Source organism: Apodemus sylvaticus, chromosome 17, assembly GCF_947179515.1.
Source record: "Apodemus sylvaticus chromosome 17, mApoSyl1.1, whole genome shotgun sequence".
Taxonomy (NCBI): Eukaryota; Metazoa; Chordata; class Mammalia; order Rodentia; family Muridae; genus Apodemus; species Apodemus sylvaticus.
Genome location: NC_067488.1, coordinates 40617801 through 40642808, shown reverse-complemented (window position 1 = coordinate 40642808; position 25008 = coordinate 40617801). Strand labels below are relative to the sequence as shown.

Genomic DNA, 25008 nt, shown 5'->3' with positions numbered 1-25008 from the left:
TGGGTCTTCAATCCTATTCCATTGATGTACTTGCCTGATATTGTACCAATACCATGCAGTTTTTATCACTATTGCTCTGAAGTAGAGTTTAAAGTCTGGGATACTGAATCCCCCTGAAGTTCTTTTACTGTTGAGAATAGTTTTAGCTATCCTGGGTTTTTTGTTATTACAGATGAATTTGAGAATTGCTCTTTCTAGTTCTATGAAGAACTGGGTTGGGATTTTTATGGGGATAGCATTGAATCTGTAGATTGCCTTTGGCAAGATGGCCATTTTAACTATATTAATCCTGCCAATCCCCGAGCATGGAAGATTTTTCCATTTTCTGAGATCATCTTCGATTTCCTTCTTCAGAAATCTGAAGTTCTTGTCATATAGGTCTTTCACTTGTTTGGTTAGAGTCACCCCAAGATACTTTATGCTGTTTGTAGCTATTGTGAAGGGGGTCATTTCCCTAATTTCTTTCTCAGTCTGCTTATCCTTTGAATATATAAAGACTACTGATTTGCTTGTGTTGATTTTGTAGCCAGCCACTTTGCTGAAGTTGTTTATCAGCTGTAGGAGTTAAGAGAGGTCTTTTGAGACCTGTTTTACAACCCTGCCTTGCCCTGCCCTGCCCTGCTCTGCCCTGCATCCTGCTCTGTGTGAACACTTGAATTATAAAAGTGTGAGAAAAATGTCATGATCAGAAAGACCAGGAAAAAAAACCAACAAATCACAGTTATCTTAAAAATCATTTATAGTTAAAAAGATAATGGATTTTAATATTTTCAGAATTAAAATGGAAGCCACTGTTATGTTTCCCTTATTGATATGAATAGGTTGGCATTTTTTCTTGTTTAAATGACTGTCTGGGTTAATTAAATCATACAGAAAAAGTTTCAAGTTGTTGTATGGGATAGAGTCAGCTCTGTGTCTGTGGATGACTTAATTAAGTATGATTCTTAGTTCATTTCTAAAGGAGTATATACATCTTTGAGAGCAGGTTTTGCATCTAAACTGTAAGGTATGGCTTGTTAAGTGTAATACTTCTGTTAGCAGAGGCAACCCTGGTTTCACAAGGCTGCCCCAGGATGCCTTGTTCCTGACTAGTACATATCACAAAACACAAGGAGGAAACTACAACCTTCACAAACCATCCAGTATTCCCCAACATCTCACTGGCACCCAGCATATCTCCTGATACATGTCAAGCACTTAGCAAAATGGTGACGAATGAATGCAAGGCAAAAGATCAACAAGGGTATAGGTAAGTGCAGCAGACTTGGAGTGAGCTCCAGGTGGGAGTGAATATTACATTTTCCCTGTACCTGTACAGTACAAAAACCTGTAGGTGTTTCCCCCAGTCCTGCCACTGCTTGAAGTCTCTGTTTCTCTCTGGAGAGGATGTAATCTGCTTGCTATGTGAGGTTTGTCTGCAATCCATGATGGTAAAGCATTTCCACCTCTCCCTAACCTCTACCCTATATGACTACTACAAGGCAGTGTGTGATGCTAATACCCCCAATCCATCTACCTGTTCACCGAGAAGTCTCTTTAGTAAGAGACAGTTATTCAGATCACCTGGACTGAAGGGACTAACAATCTAATAACAGAAGCAAACCAGCTAGAGTGAGGATGCCCTTGAATTGTGCAGAGCTCTTCTTACCTTCTCTGTATTTAGACTCATTTATCCCAGCTCTTCACAGTCCCTAGCTCAGTCCATGCTATCACATTCTCCATTCAAGACTGATTGGTCAGCAACAGGCACCTCCTGAATAAGTAGCCATGTCAGTGCTTAATCCTCATTGCTATCGGATGAAGCTGCATTTTAGCCCAACAGTCAGATGGTGTGCAGTCAGCTGGACAATGTTCATGTTTAATGCTTCATTTAGAATCTCTGAGGATGTATGGCTAGTCATAGGGCTGAGAATGTCACTAGTGGCTCTGTTATATGTATGTACCTGAGCCTGCTGATATGCCCAGTTTCTTGGGCCTCACAGCATGTAATTGGATCAGGGACACATGCTAGAAATAGAAACAAGGGCAATTTATTAATAAAGATAAAATACCCAGGAGAAGGCGGTAGGGTAGTCAGCTGAGGGAAAAGCAGGTGCCGAAAGTACTGAGCTTGGGATGGCCTGGCACTTTACAGAGCATTTACATAGTACCTGACTTTGTATATTTGGGCTTTTCTCGAACATGCTGTTTGTTCTCTGAAGGTCTGGTGGCGATGGGCTTCTAGGCTTTGTATACCTACTGGCTTCTTTCATATTTTATTCGTTATGTAGCATCCCCAGCCTTTGCTCTCTTGCCAAAGCCTGATAGTTTGGGGCCATTAGGCTAGCACAGATTGATCACAAACAGTCTATAATCAGGACTCTCAAGATACTCTTTATTATTATTCATGCTTGCAGAGGACTGATTGGTGGTGACTACAGTTTAGGGCAGAGCTGTGGGGATGGGGGCTGCTGCAGTAATTCCAGAAAAAGGTGGAGTGGTAGCCAGGGGCAGAGCACAAAATGAATAACTAAAGCACAATAGAGGAAGACATGGATGATAGAAGGATGATTTCAGAGGAAGGGGGAAAAAGCTGCAATGAAGATGTGAAACTTTTCTGTAGTACAGGTAGTATCCACAGGCACTTCCTGCCACACGCGTGCATTCATGTGTGTGCATACACATAGACACAATCAGGGAGCTCTCACAGGTCACAAGGCATTGATCATGAGCTCACTCTTTACTGAGGGAATTTGATTTAGCAGGCTTGATTTACATTGATGTGTGAATAGCTTAAACTATTATTCCTTTTGAATTACCTTAATCTACTTATTTAATCTCTGTTTCTGTCTCTCTGTCTTTCTCTGTCTGTCTGTTTCTCTCTATCTTTTATTTTTGGTTGTGAGCCTAGCCTTTAATGGCTGAACTCTCTCCAGCCCATGTATCTATCTATCTATCTATCTATCTATCTATCTATCTATCTATCTATAGATATGCATTTTCATGACTCATCCAGAATTTATTTTTTAAGTTGTTTTATTTATTTATATTCCAAATGTTGCCCCCCTGCTCAGCCCTCCCTCCAAGAGTTCTACACCCCATTCCCATTTCCCTTTGTCTCTGGGGGTCCCCTCTGACCTTCCCACTCACCCACCTAAGTATAAAATAATCTCTTTTGATGACTTTTCAGCCATATTTAGTCTTTCATTCCTCTCCTTCTGGATGGTTCTCCATCCTAGCTCCCCAATAAAGCACGGCATTCCCATTATTTTGGTAGATAGAGTAGCAACTGTGCCCTACACTCTGCCTTTCTGATGCTCCTTCTCACCTCCCATGGTGTCTTTTTACTTTCCTGGTGTGTACGGTTACTCCAGCTTGTATACTCCCATCTAAAAGTCTAGCATCCACAAATGTAAGAGATGTGATATTTGGTTTCTGTGTCATAGTTCCCTCACTCATTATGATCCTTTGAAATTTCATCTACTTGCCTAAAAATTTCGTTTTTCTTTGCAGGTTAATAGTGTTATGCTGTGTATGGGTACAACTCTTCATTACCTATTTAACAGCTGAGGGAAGTTTATGTTTTTTCCCAATTCCTAGGCATTGTTAATAAAGTAGCAATGAATATGCCTGTCTAGGTATCTGCAGAGCAGGATATTACGTTCTTTGGCCTTATGCCAAGAAGTGGTATAGTTGGGTCATATTTATGCTTTTGAATTTTTAAAAATTGGTTTTAATTGATACAGAATTACAACTCATTTCACTTCCCCTTTCCTCTCTCCAGGCCCTTAGGTATCCTGTTTCCATGTCTTCCCCTCCTCTCTCAAGTTGATAACCTCTTTTTTTGATGATGATGATGATGATGATGATGGTGATGATGTATGTACAAATATGTAAACACAACCTGATGAGTCTGTTTTATTGTTTTTACGGAAATGGTTTCAGATTCTGTATTGGAAGACCTACATGGGGCTCATCCCTGAGAGAGGCTAATTTTTCTTCACCCAGGAGCCATTAGTTGTTTGTAGTTCTCTGTCTAAATGTGAGACCCTGGGCAAAAACTGCCCCTTTCACATTAGCAGATTTATTAGTATTACCATTGTTCCAGTCTTGTTTATACATGCATTTCTGGAAAGACTGCTTACAGCTGACTTCTTGGTATTATGATTCTTACAATCTCTACACCCCCTTTCCCGCAATGTTCCCTGAGACAGATTCAGGAGCTGTAATGTAGGTGTATCCATGGAGGCTGGGCTACCACATAAAATGTTTTCTCTGAATTGTGTCCAACTTTCTTCTGTGATGGTTTCCATTTGCTTTAAAGAGGAGATTCTTTGATAAAGGGTACTAGTACACTTGCTTACAGATATAATGATATGATTTAGAATGTACTAAGGAATTATAAATATAAGCCAGCTGATAATGTTCCTCAAAAGAGATATAGATAAAAACAGAACAGAAAAAAACAAACAAAATACTCAGTGCCAGGCTTAAGAAACCTTCTTTTCAATGACTGATCAGGATAGCCCACATGACTCCTAAAGGAATAAATATTACTGATGGAGCCTTTGGATGACACTCATGGGTTAAGGGTGGAGTTTTATGGCTGATGACAACACACCCTTACATTATGTGACTGGGATGACTATAGCTGACTCTGACCCTAAAGCCTGTTTCCTGTCATCTAGCTTCCATGGTTCCAGAAAATACTGTGCAAAGGGAGGGAAGCCATTAAAGGGAAGGAAGCAATTAAAGAATCCTACCCAGCTGCAGCACCTATGAATCTCAACAATGCTCAGCATGAAATAAATGCATAAAGTTGAAAGAAATGGCACTCACAGGTTTGTGCAACCAGCAACTCCTAATTGGACTTAAAGCCCACTCAAGAGGAGGGAAATCATGCCTCATACTAGAAATATAGCCAGCTTCTCAGATACAGTGAGGTTATATACGTTAGAAAAGAATCTCACAGTGCCACTTCACTTTCAGCCTTTTGAAAAATTCCACAAACTGATTTCCAGACTGGTTGCAGCACTAACTGGGTGATGAACCTGCCAACAGTGATGAGGATTGCCCTTTCCTTCACAGCATTTGTTGTTAGTTTTCTTGATCTTCTGCCTTAAACTGCATGTCCTTTGTACGTTTGCAGTCCCAACCCAGCACTTTCAGTTTACAATATTTACAATATTTATAGCTTATGCTGAGTGATGGTTGAATTCGTGAGGGTTCTGGACACTGGTACCTGCTGAACTTGTGTTCAGTGATTGAGGTCAGGATGTCAATTCTGTGATGAAAGCTGTGAAGGTCATGTTCCTAGCTGAACAATCCTAGCAGTACTGAACTTATGATATACAGTCTCCAAATGTCAGCCATTCCCCTCACCAATGTTCCCTTTTGTCCCTGAAAAATCAGCAGGGCTAAAGAAACATTGACCACCTATGCTTTCTATCTCCATTGTTATGAATAATTGACTATATGTGATAGTTTCTATCACTTTGAAAAATCCCCTTTCAAAGATTGAAATAATAAAAGATCCATCTAGTAACAGGGATGGGATATTACCTTCTGTTTCTATGGAGACCAAATTGCTAGTGTTCTCTCTGTGATTTTTATTGGCAGTTACCGAGTCCACATGTGCTGGGTTAGCCCAGTCAGTAAATTCGGGATATTTATCACTGCCTGTTAATTTATGGAAATCATCTCAACTATCTCAACTTGCATTTACTCTTGGAGTATTAGAAGTGGTCTTTCCCCCATAATTTGTTTCAACTTATCTTTTTCAAAGGGTGTACTTCCTGTGCTAGATAATAAATTTCTTAAGCTGAGTAGCCTGGTTGGTTGTAGTGTGTGTGTGAGTGTGTGTGTGTGTGTGTGAGTGTGTGTGTGTGTGTGTGTGTGTACATTTGTAGGGAAGCACAGCATTGAATCAGGTCTTTATAAAGTAACCCCTCATCTTACAAGTCAAGAAGCTCAATGTCTAGGAAAAATAAAAGATAACCTTTAGGAAGGACAGTTATTAATTAAATTGCATGTGTTACCCAGTACTCAGGTTCTGCACACAGTATCTCTTCTGAGTTTTGTTTTTGTTTGTTTCATTTTGATTGCAAGTTTGGGATGTTTTAATTAATTTATTTTTTATACTGTGTAGGGAAGGAATAGACCAGGCGTTTCATTGTAGCACAAGCTGGCTTTGAACTCACAGCAATCATCTTTTCTAAACCTCCTGAGTACTGCCATTGCAAGCACACACCATCAAGCTTGGCTTTTCTGGGTCCTATAGCTTCCATGGATGTCTGTCTATACATGAGAAAACTAAGACTCTGAGAAGTAAGTGCCATTTTTGTCTAGGGACCATGACTTGAGCTTAGTTGCTCACGAACTCCACAAAACTCAAATGTCTGCTCCTTTTGTATAGGTACCCAATTGATCTGTGATGGTAAAGAAGACACATTGCCAGACTTGAGATTTTCATGATTGTCCTCATGGTTAATGCCATTATGGTGACTGACACAAAGTAAACTTTGAAGATATCACAGCTCCTTTCTCCTGCTTCTCCTGCTGTTTTTAATTTTCTTGTTAATTTTAGTAATCTATAATTAGAAGCACTAGAAATAAAAAATACTACTACTTTTTTTTCATGTGCACAAATGACATTAACTCAAGAACTACACTTACATGGATTCAGTTTTATTTTCCCCTAAAGTCTCTTTTCTCATGTATTTGGAAGTAATGAAGATATAACATCACCACAAACACTAAATATTCCTCTATTACAATATGATTATGCTTAATATGGAGGTTAGATGTGCCTTCATTACCAGATTCACAATTTGAAATGGAGTGGTAATATTCAGTATATGATTTGAATTACTTACACTTAATAGGCTACCAAGAGGGAACTACCAAGCACTGTGAGTCTCTCTCATGGGTGTTTAAAAGCAGCATCCATCTTCTTGTGTCCCATTGTATCTCCCTTGTTTTCATGCTTTATAAAGGAAGGAACTGTAGATTTTCAGAGTCGTTCAAACTTTGCAGTTTTAATTATGTTCCAGCATCACAGACATCATAAAACTGCATTTGTAGATACCACAGCTCAAGAACCTGAGGAAGCTACTAAGTTATGTGGCGTACGCCTCAGCTTTATCCTTGATGATGTAATTAGGACTGTAACTCTTTTCTGATAGGATAGTATATGTGATTTGAACATTCTATTGGGAAGACGACTTTGTCAAACTCCGTGTGGAAGAATCAGAATTTGAAAGGCTGATTTTCCCTTCTGAACATCACCTGTTCTTTATCTTAGACCAGAAACAGCCAAGCTCCCAGTTGCCATGAGCCCAACATGAGTGTTACTAATTCCTGTGTTTACTTTGTAACACATGAGATAATTCCTTCGTCTTACTACTACTTCTCCTTGGTGAGAATCTGGGATTCAGGATATGTACTATTTGTCCACAGAGGCATTGCCTGTATCCCTTTCCTTTCTACCTAGTTTAAAGTTTATCTCCCTGCAAAAGTTGTTTACTTCAATGCAGACTAAAGATCTCTCTCATTATAATGATCATTGTCTCCCTGAACATGTATTTATCATTCAAGAAATACTATGTATTTGAATGACACTGGTTCTCTGAAAGTTCCTAGCCCTAAATTCATGAGATAGGTCAACTCTTACTTAAATTTCTCCTGGCCTCTAATAGCCATAAATCTTGTTACTTATAACTTTATAGATTTTGGTTGTAGCCATATTTTATCTCATGGAAAGTATGTTTTTAATGACGAATGTTACTTATATAGAAATATATTATGACATTTTCATATATTTTTTTTCTTGCTTCTTTTTTTTATTCGATATAATTTATTTACATTTCAAATGATTTCCCCTTTTCTAGCCCCCCACTCCCCGAAAGTCCCGTAAGCCCCCTTCTCTTCCCCTGTCCTCCCACCCACCCCTTCCCACTTCCCCGTTCTGGTTTTGCCGAATACTGTTTCACTGAGACATTTTCATATATTTATATAGAGTACATTTGTTAGATTCATGCCTCTCCCCCCCATAACTTTGTGGCTCCCACTGTAGACAGTCTCCTACTCCCCAGGAGATTTTGTTTCTGGTTAGTTTTAATTAAACTGGATTTTTAAATTTATTTTTATTATTAATTTTTAGTGTCTTAGTCATTCTTCTACTACTGTAAAGAGTCACCATGACCAAGACAAATTCCATAAAAGAAAGTATTTAATTGGGCCTTGTTTACTGTTTCAGAGCACTGGTTCATTATCTTTATTGCAGGGAGCGTGGCAGCAAGCATGGTGGTGGAAAGGAAGCAAGTTATATCCTGCTCTGCAAACAGAGAGGGAGAAAGAAACTGGGCCTAGCATGAGCTTTTGAAAAAAAATCTCAAAGCTGACCCCTAGTAACACACTTCTTCCAACAAGGCCACACCTATTCCAACAAGGCCACCACCTTCTTATCAAATAGTGCCATTCCCTGATTACTAGGCATTCGCAAATATAAGAGCATATGTGGGCCATTCTTATTCAAACCACCAAAATTAGCTAATGTTTCACTATGATATTTGAGCATCTATGCATAGTTTATAATTTTCTCATAAATGACTCCTTTGAATCATCTAGTTTAATTTGCACCAAATACCTTGTGGTCATTTTTCCACTCAAGACCTCCTATTTCTAGAATAGGCATGAAGTGTGACCTTCTTGGATTCATGCATTTAAATCATTCCCAGTGCAAACTCTGGAGTATGTCAACTATGCCATTCATTTTCACAGTCTGCGCCAGCATTTATCACTAGAAAGTGGTCTCCTTACTCACTGTTAAGAATTAACCCTGCTTCCTTGAATTGCCTATCAGGGTAGACCATAGAATCATGCTCCATATTGAGTTCATTTTTATTCCCAAGAGAACTTTCACAAATCAGTGCTCTGAGAAGTACTTTGAGGCTCTGTGGAATTACTCTGGATTTCTATTCGCATGTGTTTTAGGACCCGAGTCATTGTTAGAAAGGAGGCTGGGTAAGAAGGTGGGGAGTCCAGACACCTCACCAAAGTGCATCAGTGAACCTTTCTGCAAATTAACAAGTAAGGATGACATGTGACTTGGGTTCTATAGTGTGCTCTTGGTCCCAAAGTGTTTGCATCCTCTTGCTTTATTTAACTGCCATAGCCTTCCCTGCACACATTGAGGGCCTGAGAATACAACACTGAGATAAGTTGCTGAGGACTGTCCTTTATACTAAAGAATAGTATTAGCTAAAACATAGTATCAAATCTTAACTGTCTTTTGACCTCTACCATGTTAAGCCTGTTTAGACATATTCTGATTTATCTTGCTGTAGAACTCTGCTGGGAGGCTATTAGTAATTTTTTCTATTTTACAGATAGGAAAAAATAAAATTGAGTAAGATCTATTATATGTGGATTTGGATTGGGGCTGCTAGACTAGAGATTTTTGTAGCTGGGAAAATCTTGGATCCTGAATTTTTCTGTAGGTGGTTTATTAACTGCTTCTCCAGAAACCTCAGAACCATCCCCAATCCATTTTCTCTCACATCTGCGGGATTGATTGCTACTGACATACATACTTGTTTTCCCACCTCATCCTTTCCCCCCTCCACTGCCTGGGCTCTGTCCTAATTCTTACTTATTGACTAACTCAGCAGCTGTTTCAGCTTACTTCTTTGCTTCTGTCTCTGTACTTATACTCCACTCCATTGCCACTATGGCTAACTTGAGGTGAAAACTCTTATATTTTTCATCAGACCAGACAATGGAGACCTCTATTCTGTCTTATACCTCTAAAGCTAGCTTCAATTCATCATCAATGTATCAAGACGTGCTTCCTCCTAACCCAACATTGCCGTGGTCTTTCACTTCCTCAGAGGCTTTCATCTCCATTATAAATACTTGTTCTTTCCCATGTGATGACAATTTTTCTAGTCTTGTCAATGCCCACCTATTTCTTCTAAACTGTTCTTAGCACTTTTCTTGCTGTCCCCAGTATGGCATGAGTGTGTCTAGCTGAGCTACAGTAGAGTGTGCGTATCACATTGTTCCAGAATTTACCAAACTGTACTGAAATTTATGTGCTGCTTGGAAAACTAGATAGACTAAATGAACTGGAATGAAGAAATCATGGAAAAATAATTTTTCCATTTCTTTTTCCCCTTAGTACCTTTAGAGAAATGATATTGGATAAATTATTCCTGCACAGACACAGATGAGACATATATTTTCTACTTAATTCTGAAATATGACTGCATTAGCTAAAATGACTCATGGCCTAAAAGAAGATATTAGTGAGTGCAGCCTTTGAGGGAGGGAAGCAACAGAGCCATTTGGTATGAGATAAACGCACATATTCTGAGGTCTGTCTATATGGAGGAGCACTGTAGGGCTAACACCTACCCACTTGGAATCTGATGAGATAGGGCAAAAGTTCAGAGTATTGGTGCCCAGTAAGGAAAAGACAACTGATTCCAGGGCAGAACGTGCTTATTCCAGGAAAAGTAAGGTCATAGCAAGGCAGAAAAAAAAATAGGAAGGATGTCCAGATTTAGATTTTTGTTGTTGGTAGAAACACCTCCAAACAAAGACACTGTAGTGTATAGGAAAGTCACTTTAAGGCAGGATGAGACCAGACCTAAAACTCTGATCTCAAGTGCTGCCGAAGGTACAGAGAGTCTATCTCTCCCTCCTGTTTATAGTGAGTTTTAACCCACTGAATATTGCTGCCTCTTCCCTGCTATTAAGATAGCTAGTTAAGTGGACTTCCATGATTTACAGGCTTCCGTTGTATTTATATATTGTCTCTTTTCTCTGTTTTAAGTTGATCTTTCTTCAATTTAAATACATAAATGGAAATTTGTAAGGGAAATGAAATTCCTCCACTCCTCATCATTAGTAAGCTAAATTCCAATTCTCAGCTTTTCTGTTGGATGTGAGAGATAATAATACCTAGAGCAATAAAAGACATCAAATAAGGTTGATGCTTCAACTCATTGTAAAGAATGAGGTGCACTAGAAGGCAGAGGAGAAAGATGAGAAGGGGAGAAGGAAAAGAGAAGAAAAGGGGAGAAAAGAAGGAGAACTAGATTACAAAGAAGAGAAGGGAGAAAGAAGGAGGGTTATCAGGGCAGGAGTGGAGGAAGGGTTAGAAGAGGGGGAGGAGAAGAAGAATCGGTTAGACAATTGAAAATGACAAGTATGACAGGTGTCATTGTCTCCTGCTCCACCTTGTGCCTACTTCCTCTTACTTTTAAGTATACTCTTAGTGTAAGAGAATATAAGACTGTGTACTAAGACTATTATTAAGAGCTTAATTAAAAGAATACAATGGATTATGACAGTCCTCGTTATTGTTACCAATTCATTTTAGTTCTATTATGTTAGACTCTAATATGTATGTATGTATGTAGGTATGTATGTATGAGGCATCTGACATATTGTGTAATGTTTCAGTGGTCATATGTATATATATATTGCATGTGGTTTTGTAGAGTCAGCATTTCCACACAAAGAATTCATCTGGGAGGAATCACTTCTCTTGCCCTTGCCTTTGCCCTTGATCTCAATTTCACGAAATGAATTTCCAAAGTTTTCATGTTAATCTAGGTGGAGGCCTAGTTCATTGCACTGAACACTCAGGTCTTGGATCTCTTACACATCCTTTGTGGTGACTCTTTGATTATATATACATATATATATTTCAGATTTAATCAGAGACTTATAATATTTTCCCTTAAAATCAAAACCTTCCTTCAAGCAAGGATGTAAATAAAACGACATTCATCAAAATGTTGTTTGTGGTCTTAGGATGATCTGACAACTAAATTACTTGTTCGAGTTGTAGTCATTTTCACTTAAATTGAATATTAAGAATACAGTTTTTAACAGTTAATAAAAAGCCGAAAGGTATGCGGTTTGGGAAATTGCTTCTAATGAACAAATGAAAAAATACTAGAGAATCAAAGTGAGGAAGCTGTAAATGTTTTGATAGGTAGATTCAGTTCTTTCACAGTAGATTGTTAATTATTTTCTGTACTACATTGTTGTAATGTCATTAGTCTCCTTAATCAAGGCATTTACTGTCCTAGGGTCTCTATCAATATGTTTGTAAAATGGTATGTATGTAAAATGGTATAGAGATAGATATAGATAGATATTTCAATTTGTAGTTCTTTGTATTAGAATTTGTCTGATGAGGGATCTGTCTTCAGTAATGAAAATAACTAAGTATAAGGCAGAAATATTTACCAGACTATGGAAACTTGGTCCCAGTTCTTCCTTACTTTCTTCTCCTGGGTCAATCCACAGCAGGACAAAGGAGAAATGTGGTCTCTAGTACTAGTACATCACGGTCACATAAGAGTTGCATCCATTCTGGAAACCAGTTTGGAGACAGACAGTCTCCTTTTGCTTCCCCTTCCCACAGTCAAATAAACTCTCCATAGTCTATGTGTGTCAAGTCAGGAGACATGAGAATTCATCTGAGTGTGTGTCTGTGTGGTATCAGAATGCATATTATGTTTTCAATGCTGGTTAGCTCTTATCTTCTTTTCAGTTTCCCTGCAGAATCGGTCACATGTCCAAAGTCCATCAAGGGTGTCAAGGAGAGAGATTCATACAACAGGCCATAGAGCTCATCATTAGGCAGCAATTGTGGATGTTAATTGTTTCCTTGTATAAGTCATATAAATTCTCAAAAGTATACAATTTTGACTCATTAAGTCACTGGACTGACCTGTGGTAATTGTCTAGTATGAAGAAACACAATGGCCACAGTGTTTTTAGGGATAGGCCCTCTGTTCTGTAGAGATATCTGGGATTATGTTATCGGAAGGAACCCCTGAGGCTTGGACTGGCCTTTGTTGGGACTTTCATATGGTTCATAATTAATCATGCTGTTCTGGTGGCTATTTCTTCTTGTTGCTGCTATTTTTAATTATCTCTGGTCACACTGTCTTGCTTCTCAATTCAGAAGCTAACAGTCAACTTCAGAACTGTGATTTTAGGTGAACACAGAATACTACCTTGTGGGAAAACTTTTGGCTTTAAGCTAGGCTTTGATTTGGAAGTCCAGATGTGTCTCTCAGTAATTATGAAACTGGGGGTATTTTAATCAATGTCTCTAGACCTATTATACCTCTGTAAATATACTTCATAATTACACCTGTCTTAAGCATTGAAAAGAGAAGCAGCAATACTGGTGGAAAACCAAAGTCACAAATGAGAAAAACTGAAGATTTTTAGCTAACATTCTTGGTTAAGGTAATACATGGATATTAATCCCAATATCTTACTATAGAGACGCCTCAGTAGTGGGTACTATGGTCTCCACTGAAGAATGCTTTCACCTGCAGGATAGGGAATTGCCCAGTTTCTTTTTCAAAGCTCATCCTTTCTTCTATTTAATAAATAGAAGAAAGAGGCTAGGATTATTATTTAATGTTATTTCCTTGTTGGAAACTTATTAAGACTGGAGAACTGGTGTTTTGTCCACTGGCTTCTTCCCCTGGTGATAACTCCACTCAGGGCTATAGGTCATAAGTACACAAGAACTAGTAGAAAGCTGAAGATGTCACACATAGTCCACTGAGGACTCATTCTTTTAAAGTCTGCTTCAACCAACCACAGATAATCACAGGGTGCAGCAATGTATAATCCATATATAAAAGAAGATGGACACAGAACCAGTACTGCTTTGGCCAGAGCCATCTGTATGACTTCTTAGTAGTCATTCATATGATGATTCATAAAAGGAAAGATCTCAATATAAGTAGAAAGGCATCAGGAATATATTTTAATTTGGGGTTAATAAATAGATTTTTAAGTCATGGACAGTCAATCATGCCTAGTGATGATAATGAGTCATAGGACTGAGGAAGTGTGAAATGAGTTGTCTTTATCTCTTTTCTATTGCTGATTTAAAAAAAAAAAAAAAACAACTTGAGAGAAATGCCGTATTTTAACTCACAGTTCAAGGCACAGCCTATCATGGACAGGGGGAGAAGTCATAGCAACAAGAGCTTGAAGCAGCTGCTGAATCACATCTAGTCAATATGCAGAGAGCAAATGAACTCTAGTATACAGCTCACGTTCTCCATTTTATACAAGCCAGGATCCCACACGTTACATGGTTACGGTCTTGCTCATATTTCAGATGAATGTGCCCCATCTGTTCATGTGATCAATGCGCACACAGGCACACCCAGAGGCCCTTCTCCCAGGTGATTCTGGGAGAATCAATTAGCAGTAATAGTTAGACTGTCCAGGTGTGTCTGGCAGAGAAGGCACTGGAAGCTGGACAGGGAGACTTATTTGCCCCAACTACAGCTGGTTAGTAACAAAGACAAAGGTAGCAAGAGGGAGCTTTATTCTTTTTGCCACTGATGGAACAGGTTTCCTCTTTAAACCTAAGCTCCGACTTGGTAAGAAAGTCAATTGAACTGCATCTTGTGAACACAGATGACTGTTCAAATTGATCAAACTACTGCAATAGACAGTTCAGAGTCAGAACACAAAGCTCTTAGAGCCAGCTCAGTCCTGAGTTCTTCACCTGCCATGTGCCTGGCCTGAGAGCTGCAAGAGTTACTTGTAAGTTACTTTCCACACTACAAATGGGGTATAAATGGCAAGACTTATTTTATTGCATTGTTAAGTGTTAAGCCAAGCTCCAGTTCCAGACAAAGAGGAAAGCTAAGAGATGAGATACACTTTATTCACTCCAGACAAAGGCCATGGCATAAACCACGAGTCAGGCAGCCACGTGTTGGCACATGCTGGTGCACAGTCTTAATAGAGGTAAGGCACATGCACCCTCATGGAGGTAGACACATGGCGGTGTATACACATGCACACACACACACACACAAAGAAAGAGAGAGAGAGAGAGAGAGAGAGAGAGAGAGAGAGAGAGAGAGAGAGGCAGAGAGACAGAGAGAGGGGGGAGGGAGAGAGGGAGAGAGGGAGAGAGGGGAGGGTTTGGCTGGTAAATGCAAAAACATCCAATTTCTAAATTCCTGGCCACATTTATGCAAAAGTCATACAAATGTGGAATTACTCTGAAAATAGTTACACAATGCATAACGTCACTATTTATATTGGAGTTTCTCAGACATCCAGTGTTGGCCATTTAATGCTAACTCACAACCCTATAATGTGCAGAATTATCCATGTTGGCCCATGCTGGATATTCATATCAGCACCATGTTTTCCAGTATAGCCCTCTGTTCCCCTTACCATGAGAACTGAAACTCTTACATTCGATAAATCTATTAAATAATACAGGACATTTGATAAAGGTCCAACAATAAATAACTATTTAGTAATGTTTTGCACAGCATTAATTGTGTTTTCATCAGTTCAAATAGAATAGCAGTAGAAGTCACTGAATTATCAGAAATGGAGCATAGGCCTTAAAGGTCTTACTGCAGTTGGGTGAGGAATGCTCATGAAGCAACTATTCATAGCTTTTTTTTGCTAACCAAACTTAATTTTGATGACAAAACTCAAGGTTAAGGACATAATGAAGGACTTGTGTTAGTTCATAGTTTCAGTTTGTCTTTCTATCCTAGGATATATGAGATAGAACTTCAGAGTGAAGGAGCATGGTAGAACACAGTTGCTCCATTCACAGCAGCAGGAAACAGAGTTAGAAAAGGGCCTTCACCATATGCCTCCAGCACTACTGCCTCCACCCAGGCCCCAGCTTCCACAGCTATATCCCCTCTCAACTGTCCATCAACTTTTGAATCCATCATGAGTGGACCACTAATTAGGTCAAGGCACTGCTGACTGAGACACCTTGGAGCACAGCCTTAGAGAACACTCAGAAGCCTGCTCTCTTAATCTCATAGATGTTCTCAATCCTGTGAATTTGACAACCACGGTCAACTATCACACCATTCTAGACTGAAATCTGATTGAACACACATATGTTTTAAATAAATACCTAGAACATTAATACCAATCCACATATCTAGTTTCACATAATTGTAGCAGCAAATATGTTGGTATATCTTGACAGAAAACCTTACTTTTGTGGAAATGCTTATTTCAGAAATTACAAATAGTTAATATGAGCTAGTCAAGTTTAAAAAAGAAAATAATAACGATACATAAAGAACACTACTAAAGGGTAACTTATGAAAGTATACATGCAATTCATATTAAGCCTGGCCAAGTAGTATTTTCTTTGCATAGTATTTTCTTTGCAGTGGTAAATTCTAGTTCACGTCCATGAGTTCAGAATGTCCCAGGATTCTGAAGAAGGACACAGCTCGGGTAAATTGGATAAGCCATAGCTGTGTGCTAAACAGCTCATGATGTCTTGAGCCTCAATACCCCATAGAGGATGCTGTAGTCTCTCATTTGGCTATTCTATGTATTCATTGACTATGAGTGGGTTGGATTATATCCAGTCCAGAGATGACTAGCATAGCATTTTTACCCTGGAAGTGTCTAGGCAATGTAGAGAGAGGTCAATATGGATTAGTCAACGAAGGTACATATGAGGGACTAAAGAAGGCTTGCAATGCAGGTGACCTTGAATGCCTCACCAGAGAATTTGTAGTTTGACTTGTAAATGAGTGAGGAAGAAAACTAGTGTGTAGTCTGTGGCTGCAGACAATGGGAAGCACAGAGCAATGAGCCCTTCTGTGGGACTTTCTTTTAGCAATTTGGTTGAAAGAGCTGAAACTAGAGCAGAACGCTGCAAATGCCACACGTAAAATCCTAGAGTAGCAGATTCTTGAAGTCATAAAGGTACTCGTATCCTAGAACTTTTTGGCTTTCCTGAGTGTTGGACCAAGAGGGATCCAGTGGCAAAGGCCAGGGGGAAATAAGCAAAGTTACATAAGGAAGAGACAATCAGCTAGTTTCAGATGTCTCTGTGAACCTGGCAAGATGCCCAATCATAAGTATGCAATTCAAAGATCTGGAGCCCAGCCTTATACTTAGATGAAGCAGTATATATTTGAGAAGTATGTATATACATAGAAGTGGTATCCAGAGCATGCAAAATGGTTTGACTTTTGTATATTCTGGCAACTAATAAATGTAATACAAAGTAAAGCTTAACTAACATCAGATCAGTTAACTATATGCCTCACCCTGTCGCAATCCCCACTTCCTACATCAGCAAACTGCCTCTCTAAAAAAAGTACTATGTGGTTAATGAGGGGCTAATTCAGGAGGAGAGACCTATTTGCATCCAGAATCTGTGTCTAAACTATAGCACATGGCTGCAAGTTACCAATAGCTGTTAAGTAGGCCATAGTTATGCAGTTTTTAGTGGGTTGATTGTTAGGGTTCACTATTGGCAGGCATGTGTTCACTATTGGCAGTCTATCAGGGACTGTGGCTGTGAGTGTGTACAATTACCCTTTCAACAGGCAGCTGCTTCTAGGGTCCCCAATGGAGGAGCTAGAGAAAGGACCCAAAGAGCTGAAGAGGTTTGCAGCCCCATAGGAGGAACAATAATAGGTACCAACCAGTGTCTCCAGAGCTCTCAGGAACTAAACCACCAACCAAAAAAGTACATATAGAGGGACCCATGCCTCTAGTTACATATGTAGCAGAGGATGGCCTTTTCAGACATTAGAGAAAGGAGAGGCTTTGGTCCTGTGAAGGCTCGATGCTCCAGTGTAAGGGGATGCCAGGTCAGGAAAGTGGGGGTGTGTGTTGAAATGCAGGGGGAGGGGGAATGGGATAGGAGGCTTTTGGAGGGGTAATGAGGAAAAGGGGATACCATTTGAAATGTAAATAAAGCAAATATCTAATAAAATAAAAAAATGTATTAAAACAACAACAACAAAAAGCCAAAAACAAAAACAAAAAATAAAAAACAGGCACTGCTTCAACATGTTACCTGAATGGCCTCCCTTATGCTAATAGCAGTCCTGTGGTGCCTGCCTTCTGTGTGACCACTCTTTGTAGATAAAGTGCCTGCAGTATACTCAGATTAAAGGATCTCTGTCCAATGTGACAGTAGCACTGAATCAAACCAAACACATAGACAACAAAACTGTCTTCTGTGTTGCCTTGACCTAGGACTCCATTTCACCTTTATCTACCTGTATGACTATTTCCTATCCACACGCGATTTAGTTCATCCACAGTAAGGAAGAGACAGCTGTCTTTTGTTGTGTATCTGCTTGTGGACTGAGCCAATTCCAGAATAAGTCACCATTTATGAGCTTATGTGCTCCCTGACAGTGTCCCTGTTCTGTTTGATTCCTCTTTTGCTAGTAAAGATTTCATTCCAGACTTTGAAAAGTTGGCTTCTAAGTGCTTTTTCCTTATACGTTTTAGTACTTCATGCTACTCTGATGGATAAGTATTGGCTTCTGAAGATACACATGGGCTCTGTGGGCATGCATTGCTGGCTAATGTGATTTTTCTACACTGTATTAACCAATTCCAAAAAGTTACACCCTTGCATAAATTAGGGACAGTGGGATTTATTTTTAAATAATGTTCTCCAGCCACTTTTAAGGAGAGCAGCTTAGGATAGCATTTAATCTCCTTACCCACCTCTGTAATGATAATGAATCAGCCTTATAAAGATTCACCAAAAAATTTTTATGTCTTTCTTAAAACATCCATATGACATCGAGGCCTATTTTTAAAATTCAAATTTCATTACAATTGCCATGTCATATCTAGAAAACAGAAACTGCCACATTCTTCCCCAAAGCCCATTCTACTCCCTCTTCTGAAATGGCATGTAACACAGATGACACATTTGTGGTCGTGAAGTCTGTTCAGTAGTTGTGACTACCTGTATGGGGCTTGCAACAACCCCCAATCAAAGCAAAACAAACTAAAAAACCACCACAAGGACAGAGAGAGAGGGGAGGGGGAGGGGAGGAGGAGAGGGGGGAGAGGGGGAGAGAGAGAGAGAGAGAGAGAGAGAGAGAGAGAGAGAGAGGAGAGAGAGAGAGAAAAGAAAGAGAAGAGAAGAAAGAGAAGAGGAGAGGAGAGGAGAGGGAGAGGAGAGGGAGAGGAGAGGGAGAGGAGAGGGAGAGGAGAGGGAGAGGAGAGGGAGAGGAGAGGGAGAGGAGAGGGAGAGGAGAGGGAGAGGAGAGGGAGAGGAGAGGGAGAGAAGAGAGAGAAAGGGGAGAGGAGAGGAGAGAAGAGAGAGAAGAGAGAGAAGAGGAGAGAAGAGAGAGAAGAGAGAGAAAGAGAAGAGAAGAGGAGGGAGGAAAATTAACTCGGGTAGGGGGATATGTGAGAGAATCAGGGTATCTGTGTGTGTGTGTGTGTGTGTGTGTGTGTGTGTGTGTGTGTCTGTCTGTCTGTCTGTCTGTATGTATGTATGTATGTATGTATGTATGTGTATGTGATAGTAGAATTAAAATATAATGTAGAAGTTAATTTAAACAAATTTTAAGGATTCTTTACTCTCCTCATTAGTTTCTGGCTTACTTTCCAAAAGAAGGCCATGGAGGTAAGAGGATGGAATTTTGAGAAGGAGAAAGGACAGGAAAACAGCTTTTCAGGACTGCCGGAAGCATTGTGGCTGCTGGACTTGATGCCTTTATAATCCTCTTTCAGCTTTTACTGCTACTTAGTCACAGTAAATGGAGACACTGCAGGAGTTACTGTTAATGCCTCTGTCACAGCAAGCAGACCACTGCTGAGCATCTGTTCTCTCATAGCCAGCGCTCTCTCTCTCTCTCTCTCTCTCTCTCTCTCTCTCTCTCTCTCTCTCTCTCTCTGTCTCTCTCCCTCCCTCCCTCCCTCCCTCCCTCCACATCCCCTCTCTCTGAGCATGTGCCTTTTCAGAGAGCCCTTGCCTCAACATAAACTCAAAGAGCCATTTCTTTCACTAGAAAGCAGAATCACCTTGTCTGGCTCTTTTAATTCATTGAGAGCCCCAGTCTTTTGATCCGTGAAGTGAAAATGGGTGTTCTTTTGTCTTAGTCTTGGTCTAATCTGAAAGATCTCCAAGTCACATTGTTATAAAAGAAAACCCAGAAACATTTGAGATCATTCTCCATCTTTTGGTCATGTCTCTACATGTTGTAAAATATACATACATGCAGTAAATGCACACCTATACATATGCGTTTTCTAGAAAAATCTGCAACAAAATCCTGAACTCAGAGCTGCATATTATGTTTGGTGATACTAAATTTTATTTTCCTCTTTCTATAGCTCTATTCAACATTGAAAAGAGAAATGGGAGTACCTACTTTCCCACAGTACTTGGAAGTCAAATGAGATCAATATAATGGAGCTATCTTTAGGTTCATCAAACAGGATTTCCTACTGTTCCTGGGGCGTCTCACATAATCACTGCGATATATAAGTTCTGCTAGTCTTTACTCAATCTTAATATAATAAGAGAAAACAAACCAAAGCAAATCAGTGATTCTGACAGCTAGGCAAATGGACACAAAGGCATATGGAGTCTGAATTTTATGGTAAAACTCTTGACTCCAATTATTTTAAATTATTCTTTAACAAAATCGTTTTGTGATACTGTTATTCTCTGACAATATAAGAAACATAATTAAGGGTATATAGCATTTATACCAGGCAAACAATAACTAGAACACTTTAAGTTTTTCTGTATAGTATTACAGGCAATCCACTTAGCATTCTGTAAGTTCTTTCCAAGATGAGTTACTTTTCAAAAGTATATGCCAAAGTTAACCCTGTACAGTGAGGAGAGAGGCTCACCTGAGGAAAACTGCAGTGATATAATGGCTGAATATAGACTCAGGGGGAAGGACCCAACTACCTGAACCAGTTTAGTCAATTCCATCCTCTTTAGCTCAGTGTCACCCCATAGTCTAAGCTAGTTTGCACTGAGGAATTAAGACTCCCTTCAATTTGATTCTTCATTTTCGTTATAGTTTTTAGAATACCATATTGTCCACATGGTATTTTTAACTCTTTGAAAGATGTCAATCAATACATTTTAATCCCTTGTTGCAAACCTTTGGCAATTTAAATTAATTTTTAAAATCTCATTATTCTTGGACTGATTTTATTAGGCTATCATCTCCTTAGCTTCAAATTTCATCTACCTTTTCCTACTCTATACTGCGACATCCTTATAAATTACTCTCAAGGTTTCCTGTCTTCACTATGTGATGTTTCTGTTAAGTTCAAGTTGGAAAGACCAGACAACATCATAACATAACATAAGAGTTCTCAACCTCCCTAATGCTATGACCTGTTAGTACAGTTCTTCATGGTGCAGTGATTCCCTAGCCATAAATTATTTCATTGCTATTTCATAACTGTAATTTGCTGTTATGATTTATAATATAAATATCTGATAACAGATTATCTGCTATTGGACCTCTGTGAAAGGTCATTTGACCTCCGAAGGCTCTCCACCCATATAAGGCTTATATCACCCATATAAGTGATATAAGGCAAGGTTAATAGAGCTCAGAAAACAAAGGCATTGTGAAGTAGATACTATAAATGCAGCTATTTGTAATGGGCATGAGATATATTGCCCAGGTGTTTCCTCAATCCTAAGCCAACCCTTCCATGTTGGGGATTTTATAGCCAACTACTGATGACTTTTCTGGAAAGACTTGCTTACCCAAGGTCTCTTTCCCTAGGGTGACTCATACAGAAGAGTGTTGATCCCATTAAATATGTCATACCCTTACGAGACCAATTCAACTCACTCAGTTAGCAACAAGAACAGAGACTTGAAAGGGTTCTCAAATGTATCCAGCAAAGGACTCTGAGTCATTTCCTTCAAATATTTTCCTTCTCTACCTACAGATTAAACCAGGGCTTGCTTGTTTTCTCTTTTCTTTCTTTCTTTCTTTCTTTCTTTCTTTCTTTCTTTCTTTCTTTCTTTCTTTCTTTCTTTCTTTCTTTCTTTCTCTCCCCCTCCCTCCCCCCTCCTTCCTTTCCTTCCTTCCTTCCTTCCTTCCTTCCTTCCTTCCTTCCTTCCTTCCTTCCTTCCTTCCTTCCTTCCTTCCTTCCTTCCTTCCTTCCTTCCTTTTTAACTGAATTTAGTTTTATTTATTTACTTATTTACCTAACATCCTGCTCACTACCTCCTCCCAGTCACCCCCCCCACTTCCTCCATTCCTCTCCTTCTTGTTTGAGAAGGTAGGGGTGTCTTACATATTCCCCTACCTTGGCACATCAAGTCTCTGTGAGGTTAGGTGCTTCCTGTCCTACTGCCAAGGCAGGGCAGCTAGAAGAACATATATCACAGACAGGTAACATCTTTTGGAATAGCCCCTGTTCTAGTTGTTCAGGACCCACATGAAGGTCAATCTGTACATCTGCTATATATGAGAGGGGTTGATTAGGTCCAGCCTGTGTATATTCTTAGATTGGTGGTTCAGACTCTTGAGAGCCTGGAGGGTCCAGGTCAGTTGACCTGTTGGTCTTCTTGTGTAGTTTCTATCCCCTGAGGAGCCTGCAATCCTTCCTCCTATTTTTCCATGTGAATATCATGCTCTATCCTCTGTTTGGCTGTGGGTATCTATTTGTCTGATTAGATGCTTGGTGAAGCCTCTCAGAGGACAATATGCTCTTATCTGCAATATTATGAAAAGGCTAAAATCTCTTTTGTTTGTTTGTTTGATTTGGTTTTTGTAGAGATAGAGTTTCATGTGTATTCTTTTGTGATTTTGGGTCACTGATAAGTGGATATTAATTAGGCCAGAAGCACTGAATATGCAAGACACAATTAGCATATCAAATGATTCCCAAGAAGGAAGGAAGGAGACAGCCCTGGTCCTGGAAAGGCTTGATCTAGCAGCATAGGGGAGTACCAGGACAGAGAAATAGGAGGGGGTGATTGGGGAATGGGTGGAAAGAAGAGAGTTTATGGGACATATGGGAAGGGGGGAACTGGGAAAGGGGAAAGCATCTGGAATGCAAACAAAGAATATAGAAAATAAAAAAAAAATACAAAAACTTAAAAAAAAAAAGAGTTTCTTTGTGTAGTCTTGGCTCTTCTGGATCTTGATCTGTAGACCAGGCTGACCTTGAACCCAACTACCTCTGCCTCTTGAGTGCATACCACTAAGTGCCATGTCTGGGTCCATATTCCCACTGTAGCCATGGTCTCTGTTGATGTGCCTGGCCCATATGGCCACCGATAGTCAGGCAGATGACCATGGTCTTTGCTGCAACCTGAAGCCATGTTGATGTCCATGGGCTCTGCTGCCACCAGGGGCCTGATAGATGTGAGTGACCTGTACTGACACCTGAAGCCATGTTTATGTCTATGTGGTCTAGGCTATCAATGAGGGCCTTGTCTGGGTCTGTGCTCCTACTGTAGTCAGGGCCATGTTTGTGCTCTTTACTGTCACCAGAAAGCATGGGGAAGCCCATGATCAGTGCTCCTGCTAATGGTAAAGAAGAGGAAAGCTTACTTGTCAATGATGTTGATGACTACAGATGTTCATTTGAGACAGAGGGACATGCAAGGCTTCTGTGACCACACCATTCCTACCACAAACTCCCACCCCTCAAAAAATAAGTATCAACCTAGACAGGATGGGAATCCTTAAAAAGTGTGATAAGGATGCTGAAGAATAGCTTTCCACAGTTGATGGCTGCGAGCAGGGATGCTCAAGCAGAAGGGCTCAGTTCTATTTAAGGCGCATGCTCCAGAGATTTATAAACACAAATTAGACTTCTTTGTTCTCTTTTGCTTGGGAAGGAGGTCACAAGGGCAGAGAGTTGAGATGCAAGGACATAGAAGGCCTGGGAAACTAGTGTGATTTGGGGATATGAAATGGAATTCTCAATGAAGCAATGAAAATATTATGTTGAATAAAACAAAACAGAGACTGTATGAGGTAGGATACTGCCATAATCACCAACCATTCAGATCCACACATGGAAGTGTCCATCCTCCAAGCTGCATCTGTACCCAAAATAGACAAGGGAGCAGCAGGGAACCACGAAGAGCCAGTGCTTGCTCCCATATGACCAAACAGGAAGTAGATGAATACAGAGGTGTAAAATACCACTAAATATTCCTATCACTCCTCCATATCTCTAAATTTTCACTATCCACAACCTACCCCAATGATTCCTTTCTCTGTTCTTAGAGCATATTTCTCTTTTAATTTGCTCTGGAACATCCTTCTCTCTTAGGTTGGAAAGGCAACTTGTCTTATTAAAGATGAACAAAATTGTCTTGTTTATACTTTCACTCCACTGAGTCTACTGTGGACTTAAGCATTTTCTCTTGGTTGCACAAACCTCATTGTTTTTCTACCAGTTCTATAGCTGCAAACAAATGTCACCATGTACCATTCTGAAACCATGCTCATATATGAGTTCAGATTAGGCACATCAGCACAAAGAACTATACTACATGCTTCCTTACTATTATATATATGATAGTTTTAGCTTCCTTTTGTAGCACAATCTGCTGCTCACACAATAGTCTTTCTAATCTTCACTACACCCACATAAAAGATTCCACTTCTTTTGTTCCTTTACTACTTCTTCTACAGTACATTCTATGAGAACCAGGAAAAGTGACTTCTAAGTGGACAGCAGTCACTGCTGACAAACCTTGGTGGGGCCGTCAGCCTTATCAGCTTCTGATTCATTATTTTCTACAATTGTTTTTAATATTGCAATTATTGATATCTTAAATTGAACATGGTATAGCAGTGGCATGGCTTGACCATGGTTTTTCCTATTTGGAGGGGTACAGAAGAGACTCAGACAGCTTTCTTCCCGGAGTCTTCCTATTTGCTATGAATTAGACATAAAGCTTGAAATATTCTGTGAATGCCAAGTGGAGGAGAGGAACTTTGTGATTTCAGGGAAAAGGCATAAATTTCTCAGCTTTGTTCTTCTGTCTCTTCAGGGAAGCTTCTATGTTCCCTCAGAGAACTGCATACAACATGCACACAAGTGGCACCGGGATCTCTGTCTATTGCTCCTTCATGCCTATCGGGGCCTCCGACTCTACTTCCTGGTCATCATGAGAGACATTCCTGAGCTGCCCACCATGGAGCTGGGTAAGAGGTTAGGAGTGGAAAAGTTCCCTTCCAGGAG

The 25008-nt window shown here is 39.8% G+C and overlaps 1 protein-coding gene across 1 annotated transcript in view; it reads left to right on the top strand.

Annotated features, from left to right (window-relative positions):
- Window positions 1-25008, top strand: part of Fam135b (family with sequence similarity 135 member B) — a 185133-nt gene that overhangs the window by 112306 nt on the left and 47819 nt on the right. Inside the window, exon 7 of the mRNA XM_052160989.1 lies at window positions 24818-24971. Within this exon, the coding sequence (XP_052016949.1) occupies window positions 24818-24971 (154 nt within the window). The remainder of the gene's footprint in view (window positions 1-24817; window positions 24972-25008) is intronic.